The sequence below is a fragment of the Littorina saxatilis genome, linkage group LG5 (genome assembly GCF_037325665.1).
Source record: "Littorina saxatilis isolate snail1 linkage group LG5, US_GU_Lsax_2.0, whole genome shotgun sequence".
In the NCBI taxonomy this organism is placed as follows: domain Eukaryota; kingdom Metazoa; phylum Mollusca; class Gastropoda; order Littorinimorpha; family Littorinidae; genus Littorina; species Littorina saxatilis.
This window is the reverse complement of record NC_090249.1, coordinates 24,402,786-24,415,467: the sequence shown is the minus strand read 5'-3', so window position 1 is coordinate 24,415,467 and position 12,682 is coordinate 24,402,786. Positions and strand designations below refer to the sequence as shown.

Below are 12,682 nucleotides of genomic sequence, written 5' to 3'. Positions count from 1 at the left end.
TACAGGGACGGTCTGCTGTTTATGTGTGTACGTTCAGATAAAAGGTTCTCTTGTGGAAGTTGTATTCAGCTGTAGTGCAGTGGTGTTATTCATCTAAAAAAAAGTTTGATTCATGAATTAGTATGTTTATTTAATTTCAAATTTACACTGAGACAGGCAAACATCTTGCCAAAAGATCACCAAGAGTTCATGCTTAATTATGCATTCAGCAGTTTCTGTATTTGCACGACTTTTGTCTGACAAATAGTATATTTTTGAGAAAAAAGGAAAGCCAAAAGGAAAGCTGATTACCTCCTCCCTCCCCAAACACACACATACACAAACTCTCTCTCTCTCTCTCTCTCTCTCTTTTTTTTTCTCTCTCTCAAAGACACATATGCAGTCTTCAGTATCAAAAGTTTGATTTTATTTCAACAGTTTCTATGATATTCTGACATTTGTACTGAAAACATAAGTACTTAAAATTCGTAATTTAAAAAAACCAAATATATAACAAGAAGGGCAAAGCCCATACGACTCACATGCTTTACACATTTTTCCTACCAAAATACATGTGACCTTGACCCAAGGTCAAGGTCATCCAAGGTCATGCAACACAAAGCTGTTAATTCAAGACATAGGAAGTACAATGGTGCTTATTGGCTCTTTCTACCATGAGATATGGTCACTTTTAGTGGTTCACTACCTTATTTTGGTCACATTTCATAAGGGTCAAAGTGACCTTGACCTTGATCATATGTGACCAAATGTGTCTCATGATGAAAGCATAACATGTGCCCCACATAATTTTTAAGTTTGAAACAGTTATCTTCCATAGTTCAGGGTCAAGGTCACTTCAAAATATGTATACAATCCAACTTTGAAGAGCTCCTGTGACCTTGACCTTGAAGCAAGGTAAACCAAACTGGTATCAAAAGATGGGGCTTACTTTGCCCTATATATCATATATAGGTGAGGTATTGAATCTCAAAAACTTCAGAGAAAATATGAAAAATGTGAAAAATAGCTGTTTTTTAGGCAACATTTATGGCCCCTGCGACCTTGACCTTGAAGCAAGGTCAAGATGCTATGTATGTTTTTTGGGGCCTTGTCATCATACACCATCTTGCCAAATTTGGTACTGATAGACTGAATAGTGTCCAAGAAATATCCAACGTTAAAGTTTTCCGGACGTCCGGACGTCCGGACGTCCGGACGGACGGACGGACGACTCGGGTGAGTACATAGACTCACTTTTGCTTCGCATGTGAGTCAAAAAATGATATTAAAACTCTGGATGTTAAAAAAATGTGATGAAAATAATGAGAAAAAAAATTAAACTTGTCCCTAGCAAAAACTTCATGTAACAGAAATAATCTTTGAAAAGCAAAACTGACTGAAGAATTGTTCCCACAAAATCTACTGAGATTTCTATTCTGACTCTGTCATGATGGGATATTCTGATAACCTGAGAAGGAGGTCAAATGAATGTTTAAAAGAAAAGGAAAATGCAATATCAATAAAACAGGTGATTTACATTCAAATGCATGGTCTTTGAAACTACATACTGAATTGGAAACAAACACAATACAATGAAAGAAATCATACAAATTAAAAACATGTTATAAGTCTAGAAAGCAACAAATTAGCAGATAAACACTTCTATCATGTTAATCTCGGTGAATCATACAACAGAAAATCCGTAATTCTAGGGGTAATCAGTACTTGCGGTACAAAAAAACAAGAATGACTAAGAAAACACTCCTATACACCTAACAAGCACCTATATTTCAGCAAAGGTTATTTATTTATTTTATTTATTTATTTATTTGGTGTGTAACGTCGTTTTCAACCGTTTAAGGTTATATCGCGACGGTCAGCAAAGGTTAAAGTACAACAATTTTGGTTTATTTTTGTTTGTTTATTTGTTGCTTAACGTCCAGCCGACTATGCAGAGCCATATCAGGACGAGGAAGGGGGGGATGAAGGGGGCCACTTGTCAAGCGATTCCTGTTTACAAATGCACTAACCCATTACTTGTGTCCCAGCAGGCTTTAGTAAAACTAAATTAATACCTACTGGAAGATTACCAGTTTCCAGTATGTTAAAATAGGCTTAACCTATCTACTGCTGGACTTACATCAGAACACTAACAGATTAAACTATACATGAATCGCGAGACAAGCGGCAAGAGAAGAGATTTTTGGAAAAAATACAGGTGAATGAGCAAGAAGGCAGAAAAAAGAAAAGAATTCATGAAGAAAAAGAGAGCATGACAGGAAAGAGGAACCAAAAATCTACCTAACAGCAAACTAGAAAGCTCCTGCGGTTCCAAAAACAGGAGGGGCTTTTAATTTCATAACCGCAGTGCCCCACTGCGGGAACAATTTTGGTAAGCCCGAAAAGAAATCTATCTGACCTTAGACAACCAGAGTTCTGCGAGTACCAGTCTCCAGCATGATAACATTTCTGCTTTGATTCAAAACCTCTAACTTTACAAGGCACAGTGACAGCAGTGTACATTCTATATAAATACCCTTATTATAATTATTTATTATTATTATTATTAATTATTATTAATTATTATTATATATTACTATTATTATATACTATTATTATTATATATTATTATTATCATTATAAAACAAAGACATCTGTGTCGTCGTTTATTTCATTATCTTGTGCTTGAAAATACATCCAAAGGTCAGATTCAACATAGCAGGGAGACGGCATTGGGGTAGGTGACTTGACTTGACTTATTCCTGTAGACTCCCTGTGGAGCATAGGGCCGCAGGGTAGGTGAAGGGAGGAGATATCTAGATTCCATTCAACGAAAATAAAACAGAAGATTTAAAATAAATAATCAAAACGGACAAAAACACAAAAGATAAAAATACCAAGATCAGAAAAAAACCACCTACGTCTTGAAATCAATACACTATTCATAACTGCTCTTGGGGCTGGGATGTAGCTCAGTCGGTAGCGCGCTGGATTTGTATCCAGTTGGCCGCTGTCAGCGTGAGTTCGTCCCCACTTTCGGCGAGAGATTTATTTCTCAGAGTCAACTTTGTGTGCAGACTCTCCTCGGTGTCCGAACACCCCCGTGTGTACACGCAAGCACAAGACCAAGTGCGCACGAAAAAGATCCTGCAATCCATGTCAGAGTTCGGTGGGTTATAGAAACACGAAAATACCCAGCATGCTTCCTCCGAAAACGGCGTATGGCTGCCTAAATGGCGGGGTAAAAAACGGTCATACACGTCAAATTCCACTCGTGCAAAAAAACACGAGTGTACGTGGGAGTTTCAGCCCACGAACGCAGAAGACAGAAGAAGATAACTGCTTTTTAACTCCAATTCAAAACAACACAAAAAGTAAACAGACAACGAATATCAAGTTTAAAATCACTACAGCTTTGAGTACAGTATTAAAATGAAAGCATATTTGAGAGTACATTTTAAATCCTTGCCTAAACAAAAGTACATATTAAACAAATTGATACATCTGCTTCAAAATAAATTATAATATCCCTGAACAGCATTACAATCAGTACATATATATATACAATAATTTGCACAAGGCACAATCTATTCTTGCTACAGCTGTACACATTTACAACAGATACTTTACAGAAAATAACAATAACATTAAAAGCATACACGAATATGTAGTTATGCACCAAGCTTTACCTTCTTATTTACATATCACAGACAGCTTACATGGTCTCATGTTAGCATGTGTACAAGATATTTACAACTCACAGGATCTGTCAAAGGTCACACCTGACCTCACTGACTTTCTCTTTATGGTAACATTTTCAACACAATATGTGTACATTGTACTTATGGAGATCTGAAAACTGTGTAGCATAGTCAGAGAAGTGCTTGAGAGTTCCCTTTCTTCTTGACTTCTGACTAGACTACTGTCCAGAAACTTAGAGCTTATGTCACTGGATTTCAGGATGTAGGAATCACAAAGACAGTGCAATGGTACCTGTAATGTAAGACCCTTCTAATGAGAGAACACCTCCCAATAAAAGACACCCTCTCCCATCTCTTGGTCTCTAAACAATACCAAAATGTACCTTTCATCAAAGACATCTGCAATGCAGGGCATGTTTCAAGGGTACCAAGCATGTCCTCTTATCATAGGTACCACTGTAGGATTTCCAAGGGCGAGCACCAAAAAGATCATGGCAGTATGCAAGTGTAAGGCACAAGCGGAGACTCTGTAAGCCAATGGATGGGAAATGCTGAGTAGAATGTGAGATTCACTTGAAACAAGACAAAGCTTCTGAATGGATTTTTGTCATGAAAATTATTGGCTACCTCCTGTTTCGTGATATCAGGAGAACGTTCTAGGCTTCAGTGAAGACAAAAAACCAAACAAAGGGAAAATGCCAATGGAGGTATATGGAATGCAGTAACAAATAAGAAACTGGCAAAGTCATTTGTATGGCAAGACCCTGTTCAAGAGAATTCATGAAAATCATTTACCACAAATCAAGTTGCTATACTGTACAGTAAATGCATTCTTGAAATAACCATGCAATTAGCATACCTTTTATTTTCCCTGTTTCGTGTGAAAGTCACAGAAAAATGTCATGACAGCTGCAAGATTGTTTCTTAAAATACAGAATCAAAAAGACATACTTCTTATTTGAGAGTAAAAATCAGGAACAACAGATCTGCTTCAAAGAACTCTAATGTACAAAGGAGACACCCAGATTCCACAGTCTTTTCAATACTCAAACTGCTGGTATAGCAGTTGAATTGTAAGTACACATTCACAATTTTGCTGAAGTATCGGCCCTGTACCCATTTTATTTCTATGCTGTTAGTCCATCACAACAGACCGTTGATCTCAGTCTCCGTAGTGCACTTTCTTCTTCTTGCCGTTGCTTTGGCCGCTCTTTCGGAGATTACTGGAACAAACAGAAATAGATGAACGTCTTCATGCACCTGCCATATAACATAATTCTGCTTTTTTTATCTGTCAGAGATGAGCAAATTAAATCAATGCGTAAATTGAGTCTCTCTACGACTTGTTTTGTTAAAAATTAAATGTTCAAATTACTAACCTTTCTTGTTTCTTTAATTTAGATGTTTCATAAAAGTTGCAAACTTGCGTTTTAATTTACCATACAAATGAACACGTCGTTGCAAACAAGATGCTTACCTTGTAGAACCACCGACCTCAGTATCTGAATCTTCTCCACCTGACAGGAACTTCAGCTCTCCCTCCTTCGTCCTCACAGCAGTGTACTACAAAATAAAAAGAAACATCCATTTGTGAAACAGCTTCCAACAGATTACCATAAAACTTCAAGGGTTACATGTCATATGTGCATTCATAGGCAATGGAGAAGGGAGGTGGGTGTGTGTGTCGAGGTAGACTCAGAGATAGTATCCATGTCCCATCCCCATGTCAGCACTGTGGCTCATTAACAATCTTGGTCAGTCTGCCAGAAGTACAGGTGCATGCTTACCACTAAACATGCACACACCTGGGTGGCACAGCTCTTGTTACTGCTAGCTTTCCACTGGGAGGAAGTGACCCAAATTTCCCAGCAAAAGGATGAAAAAAATATGAAATGAAATGAAATAATCAACTGGACCAACCAAATTCAGACAAAAATGTGACCGAAAGCTTCAAAGTTTTAATTTCACTACTAAGGAAAAGAATAATAATTTCATAAATATATTTCACTTATGGTTAGCACAAAAGGAAACCATATTTACCGATTTTCTGGCAGCCTCCTGCTCCTCCTCATCATCGTCTGCAAGAAAAGCAATCACACTTACGCATGGTTCAACAGCAGGAATTACATACTGTTCAATTCTTTTTAACTGAGAGAAACTAAATTGTGTGTTGTGCTTTAGTGTACTGTATCTTCACAAAATAATGCAAATTTTTTCAAAACCTTTTCTGGGAGGCAGAGTGCCTTCATGACATAAACCCAACAAAATTGATGAGGGTCAAGCAGACTTGGGGCATGGCTGGAAGTCATCAAACCTTAGAAGTGTGCAAAGTTTCAAAGCTGTAGATTCAATATTATTAGAGAAAACGTAAACTGTTATTTTTTTGTCCAACTGACAGATGGCCATCATTACTAAGACTTTCTTGATTCATCAGGTGAGTCAAAAACAAACAAAACTTGAAACATTCAAATGTTCCATACAATAAATTCCTGTATTCCTAGGAGTATTGTGAGAGTACACCCACCAGCAGCAGCGACATAGTTAGCCGGGAAGAATCCCTGCTGGCCGTCGGCCAGTTCTCCCATCCACCATTGCTCGCCATCTTTGTACAGCAGGAGGATGGTGTCGCCACTGAATATGGTCAGCTCATCTGACCGCTGCGCCTTGTAGTCATACAGCGCCACCACCTGATACAACGAATGAACATTTTTTTTTGTAAGGCAAAAAATAAAATTGTTTGTTTCCGATGATAAAGTTAAAATAAAAGGGTCCATAGGTCAGTTCCTTTATTTTGTTTGTAAGGAGTAGTCTTCTTTTTTCTTTACCCACGTGCATGTGGGTTTTTATTGTCCGGAACTTGTGTGAGCCAAGTCCCCTAGATATCAGAGAAGAGTAGCTTTCCTTGTAAAGTCTGCCAAATCGAGTTTCGTTATTTTTATTTTATTTATTTATTTATCTTTTTTTTTTTTAAGGGTAAAAAGCAATCTGGGATCAGGAGAAAAAAAAGAGGGTCAGGAAACACTGAATATTTGTTTAGGCCTCAGCTAAATAGTGTCACCTTATCAGAGCATTACTGTCACGTGCAGTGAAAAGTTTGGGCAGTTCCAGAAGTACTGTCTGCTCAACAAATCACTGTGATGGTACACTCATTGTGAGGTAAACATGACAAAATGAAAAGGCTTTCACCCTGCCTGTGTGCTGGTCCTTTCTTATCTTTTTTCCTCTTCCCAATGAGCCTAGGTGCAATGTGGGGTATGAAAATGCATTCACAGTTTCAAGTGCTATTGGCTGATTATTACTCTTCTTGGTAAAAAAAACTTTTTTTTTTAAACTTCAGTAACTGCCTGCCAGAATGTTCATGAATAAAATCACAGAAAGTTATAGCTATATGCACCCAGGAATCAGTTTTCAAGGGTACATCTTCCAATGCTAAGACATGCTGAACACAACCACACATTCCATCAATAGCATGATATGCACCTTCTTTTGTTTCTTTGTGCTGCCGAGGGGAGACTGGAAGGTGAACTGGGCCTTGCCTTGTGACTGAAAAAAATCAAAATAGGCAACATTAATTGAAACATATAACCAACATACCAACATGGACAGACAGACTCACGAAAAGACACATCAAGACAGATGCGCGCTGAAATATGCACATGAATGAACATAGGAATGCACATTCATACCCGTCACCTCTCACTCTCTCCTTTTGGGTGTGTGCCCCCCCCCCCTCTTTGACTCTCTGTGGGCCTATCTCTCTCTCTCTTACACACACACACACACACACAGGTATCATCAACCTGTGAACATGTTTTCTATTTGTAATTGTGTTTCATCCTATTTATGGGCTATGGCCTAAAATAAAACATTCCTGAGTCCTGAGTCAACAGACAACGATTTTTCTTGCGAGTTTCCCATCCTGTTCAAAACGAAATATCTCCTTCATTATATATCATTTGTTTCAAACATCTTATCGTGCTTTGCTCAATAAACAGAAAGACACATAACCTCAGCCTATACTTTAATTTTACTCACAGTATCTAGTGCAATCTGTGCTGGTCTGCCAAAGAATGAGGAATGTTTGTTGCCATGACGACCCACTGCACACAAGAAGAGCAAAACCTATATCATTATGCACAAAAGCAAAAAATAGAAACAGGGGGCTGTTGATTGTGTCAAAGTATTTGTGCTGCCTCATCTAAAGCACAATCACATATGTTGACAAAATGATGATAACAAGGACACTAAAAGAGAGACAGAAAGACTCACAAGAAAATCAAACAGGTACATATACAACCAAACATAACTAGAGTAAAACATGACAGAACAACAAAGAAAGTATTCCATCCATTTTTCGCCCCCAAAGGCATCTTCTTTTTTTTAATACTTGAATTCCTTATTGTTCGCTGGATGATATTGTCACAAAGTAGATGTTGTGTTGTTGTATTTTTGTTGTTCTAATATTTTCCTACAATTTATGTTATCTAATGTTGAAATAGTGTGTTCTTAATCATAGTTGATATGTAAAGCATGGAGAGCACAGATCTTTGTGATTTGCTCTACATAAGTTGTTATCATTATTATTATTATTAACACATATATAGGGCGGGGATGTAGCTCAGTCGGTAGCACGCTGGATTTGTATCCAGTTGGCCGCTGTCAGCGTGAGTTCGTCCCCACGTTCGGCGAGAGATTTATTTCTCAGAGTCAACTTTGTGTGCAGACTCTCCTCGGTGTCCGAACACCCCCGTGTGGACACGCAAGCACAAGACCAAAAAGATCCTGTAATCCATGTCAGAGTTCGGTGGGTTATAGAAACACAAAAATACCCAGCATGCTTCCTCCGAAAGCGGCGTATGGCTGCCTAAATGGTAGGGTAAAATCGGTCATACACGTAAAAGCCGTGGGAGTTTCAGCCCATGAACGAACAAACAAACAAATTAACACATATATAAAGATAATGTCACAAAAGCAACACAAAAACAACCATGAGAAAACAGAACAAATAAGCACGTCAACACTACCAGAATTCTCAACAAAAATAATACCCCCCCCCCCTTTCAAAAAAAAAAGAAATTGCGAAGAGAAGATACGAAGGAGATACAGTTCCAACAAAAGCTGACCTTCTGAGAAACTTGGTCTCCAAGCAGAGTCGGCCTGCTTCATGTAGAGATTCTGTGATGCAAACTGCTGTTGTTGTACTGTAGACAGCATTGTGGGAGGAGCATGGGGAGACATCATACTTGGTGCTGGCATCTGAACAGATACAAACAGATAGACATAGTGTTATTATTCTGTGATGCAAACTGTTGCGTCTTTATTGTGGACCACATTGGGGGATGGGGAGACAGCATGCTTGGAGTTGGCAGCTGCTCATCAGTAGAAAAGCAAGTATATGTACAAAGTACATTTTAAAATCATTTCTGGAGAATAATAAAAACACGCATAGGAAGATGAATTGACACACAGACATAATCAGACTGATAGAGAGACCGTCAGAGAGAAACACAAACACAGACACAGACACAGCATCTAAGAAACAAAGGGAAGTATTTTGATAAAGATTCTCACAGACACAGGCAGCAAGTAACTATCTGCTTTGCAATTCCATCCCACCAAAACTTTAATAAAACTTGCTGCATTTTACCTGTGAAACATCTGTCAAATGCTTCCAAGTTTCTGACTTTTGCCAGGTTCAATTCTTGTGGAGATGTGGTATACATTATAAAATTAAATAAATAAATAAATAAATAAATAAACAAATAAATAAATAAATAAAATAAAACCGCCACATTTTACATAACTGATAGATTGGGTATGATGCACTTCCTGATGTTTTCTAAATAACAGTCACCATGAATTGTAGAGACAATAATAAACACTTGACATACTCCTGATCGCGGTGTGGCAAGATATGATCCTGTATCAGTTTGGCTCCATGATCCTATCACTCCCGACCGACCAATCGTGTCCATTCTACGACTCGTATCCATGGTGACTGCTCCTGGCATTTGTGACATTTGCATCTGAAATGAAGCAGAAAATAGTTCACAAATCACTCGCTTCAAAGAAGACTATCTTTGGTGAATCATTTCAAGACAAACAGAAAGCTCACACTTAGTATTTGTATGGAATGCTTGTATTAGGCAAATAACCTGCAAGTGCTGAAGCATCTTATCGTAAGTTGTTCCAGTCTTTAGAAATGTTCACTTTGCACACACAGAACCTTCTATTCCAGCACACAAAAGGTACAGATCTACAACACTAAAATAAACAAGCGCACAGATCGTCCCCACATATAAATGCAAAATCAAATACAGACAGTGGCACACAGGCACAGAGACAGACACACATACCCCTCAGAGAAAATACCTACCTCAAATACACACACACACACACAAACTCACACACTCATATGCATATGCAGACACCCGACCACTTACCCACCCACCCATACATATATACACATTCCACACAGAAATGACCAAAACTTACAGTTGCAGAGTCCAGTTTCTTCAAAACACGGTTGTAGCGCAGGGTTTCATAAGCTGTGAATTCGTCTTTGGACATGACCTTGGCACGAGCAGACGACAGCTCATCCTCCTTCCGTGGGCTGCACAAAATGTCCAACGTAACCATGGTAATGACATTTTGAGAGCTGGTGGCTAGTTAACACTATCAGTGCCTAAAGGCTAATTACTTTTGTAATAGCAAAATAACCTTTTCAAATTGCTTCTTGTTTTTGTAACGTGAACAAAAAATCACATCAGGAGGCTGAAAAATATGCACTTACAGAGCCAGTTATTATACTAGGGTTTCAAATTGTAATCAAGACGGAGTACCTGACTAGGATCATGCTCCTAATGGTTTAACCTTGAGGGCGTTAAACAACATTTATCATCAAGAGTACCTGAGTTGTCCGTCAGGAATGTGTTCAATGTCTGTTGTTTCGTCAGGTGCTCTGGGCGTCAGACCTGCATCCACCTGAGCAGCTGCAACAAAGGAGATAACAGTCAGTCACAAGCTCTTCAATGTAAGGAAACATATTCATAGAAATGAATAACTGAAATGTAATCTTACATGTATACCATGATTTTTCATAAAGAAAAAATCGCTTTGTAATAAAAGGCTTCACAAAACATACATAGGCAAAGTTAGCTCAGCTTCAAAATGTACCTATTTAACTTACAATACATCTGTACTGACAGCAGTAAACATAAAGCATTATACTTAACTACACTGCAGTATAGTTGCATATGTCATATGTGTCATTATTCAGCAACTTGCCAAGTTGTTCCAACACACAAGATCAAACAAAATTATAAGTTATAAATGGAATATTTTCAGGTCTATTCTCTTCTACTATCTATGTGCTTCAGATTGTGCTTTGAACAGGAAACTCACTGAACGGGTCATATTTGTAGACAAGGACGGGATGGTTCTCTCCAAAAGAGCAGACGGCCAAGATGTGGTCACGAGGGTGGTAGGCCACATCCGTCACTGGATTCTGGTAGTTCAGTTCTGCATAGCGTGCAACCTGATCTCCTGGTAACATACCATAACCATTCAATACAGTTTGTGAAAATGATCAAGAGGAAAATGAAAATATGGATTTTAAAGGGAAGGTAATTTTTTTAAGGTGTATTCGACAGGAAGATGGAAGTCCTGAGCACCAAATGCAAAACGGTGGAAGGAGAAATGAAGGCCCTGAACCATATATGGGGTACCATCCAGAGACTCACCCAGGACAGAAGTAGAGGTCCTTCATTACTGCCGGATATGCAAACAAGCATAACAGGCAGTAAGTAAGTAAGTAATAAATCTCTCGCTGAACCTGGGATTCGAACCTACGCCGGTAGCGACAAACTGGTTATAAAGCCAGCACACCACTGACTGAGCCCTGTCCCCGACCCCTATTACATAAATGCCTTGACAGAACTGTAGGCTTTACCTGTGTCTGTGTTCCAAGCATAGACAAAGTTGTCTTCGCTGCCTGCAAAGACAAATGTGCCACAAGGTGTAATACAGCTGCCCAGTTTTTCCCTGAAGTTGACTGCTCCAATGTACTGCTGCATCACCCGTTGTCTGCAAAGTACAATTGACAGTTCAGCAAAACTGTTCTGAATTTCTAAATGTATCTGTAAGTTTATGATACGTTCATCATACTTTATTTCACAACTCCTATGACAAAACGTGACAGATACATATCTCGAGACTGGCACCGTTATGTATTACTGCAGTAATCAGTGGTTTGTTTTCTTCTTCTTTTTCGTTCATGGGCTGAAACTCCCACGTTCACTCATGTTTTTGCACGAGTGGATGTTTACGTATATGTCTGTTTTTACCCTGCCATTCAGGCAGTATACGTCGATTTCGGGGGAGGCTTGTTTGCAAGTTCTGTTTATCTTTGATTTCAGAGTAATGACATGTATAGTACTTACACTCTCAAGTCAAACATGCGAATGACGTTGTCTCTGCAGTGAACCAACAGACGTCGACCACTGGGGTGCATCTCTATGTGGTTGATTTGAACATCCTGTCGACAGATTTAAAAAACAGGGTTTGAGTTGTAACATCAACATGAAGAAGTTGAATATTTTGTTTCCAAGTCCCCATAAGACCCTGAATGTAACACACATCAGATACGAAAGTCTTTCTGCCTTTGTTCAGCATTCTGTCTTCACCTCAGTGAGGTTGCGTGTTGTTGCAAAGCAAGCAGGATACGTGACATTCCAGGTATTAATAAATCCTGCTACAATTAAATTTACTGTGCATGTACATCAAACATAAATGGACTGGAGAACAGATGGATGAAAATTATAGATAAAGACAGACACAGATACAGAAACACAGACACAGATATAGAGAGTCACAGACACATTCATCTGTTTGAAATTAAAACTGCTATATCAGAATTCAGACTCCTTTACTGCCCACAGTGCAAACTGAATCATGGCAATTATGGAATCTACACTAAAATCTTGACAACCCAGAAGGAAATA

The 12,682-nt window shown here is 38.6% G+C and overlaps 1 protein-coding gene across 1 annotated transcript in view; it reads right to left on the bottom strand.

Annotated features, from left to right (window-relative positions):
- Positions 1-384: 384 nt before the first annotated feature.
- LOC138966633 (jouberin-like) overlaps positions 385-12,682 on the bottom strand; it is a 77,838-nt gene continuing 65,540 nt past the window's right edge. Inside the window, exons 21-33 of the mRNA XM_070338926.1 lie at positions 12,122-12,216; positions 11,632-11,765; positions 11,085-11,225; positions 10,591-10,672; positions 10,176-10,293; positions 9,572-9,706; positions 8,804-8,936; positions 7,716-7,780; positions 7,161-7,223; positions 6,205-6,367; positions 5,721-5,758; positions 5,158-5,243; positions 385-4,903 (exon numbers count right to left, since the gene is read on the bottom strand). Coding sequence (XP_070195027.1) covers positions 4,843-4,903; positions 5,158-5,243; positions 5,721-5,758; positions 6,205-6,367; positions 7,161-7,223; positions 7,716-7,780; positions 8,804-8,936; positions 9,572-9,706; positions 10,176-10,293; positions 10,591-10,672; positions 11,085-11,225; positions 11,632-11,765; positions 12,122-12,216 — 1,314 coding nt within the window. The 3' untranslated portion in view covers positions 385-4,842. The remainder of the gene's footprint in view (positions 4,904-5,157; positions 5,244-5,720; positions 5,759-6,204; positions 6,368-7,160; positions 7,224-7,715; positions 7,781-8,803; positions 8,937-9,571; positions 9,707-10,175; positions 10,294-10,590; positions 10,673-11,084; positions 11,226-11,631; positions 11,766-12,121; positions 12,217-12,682) is intronic.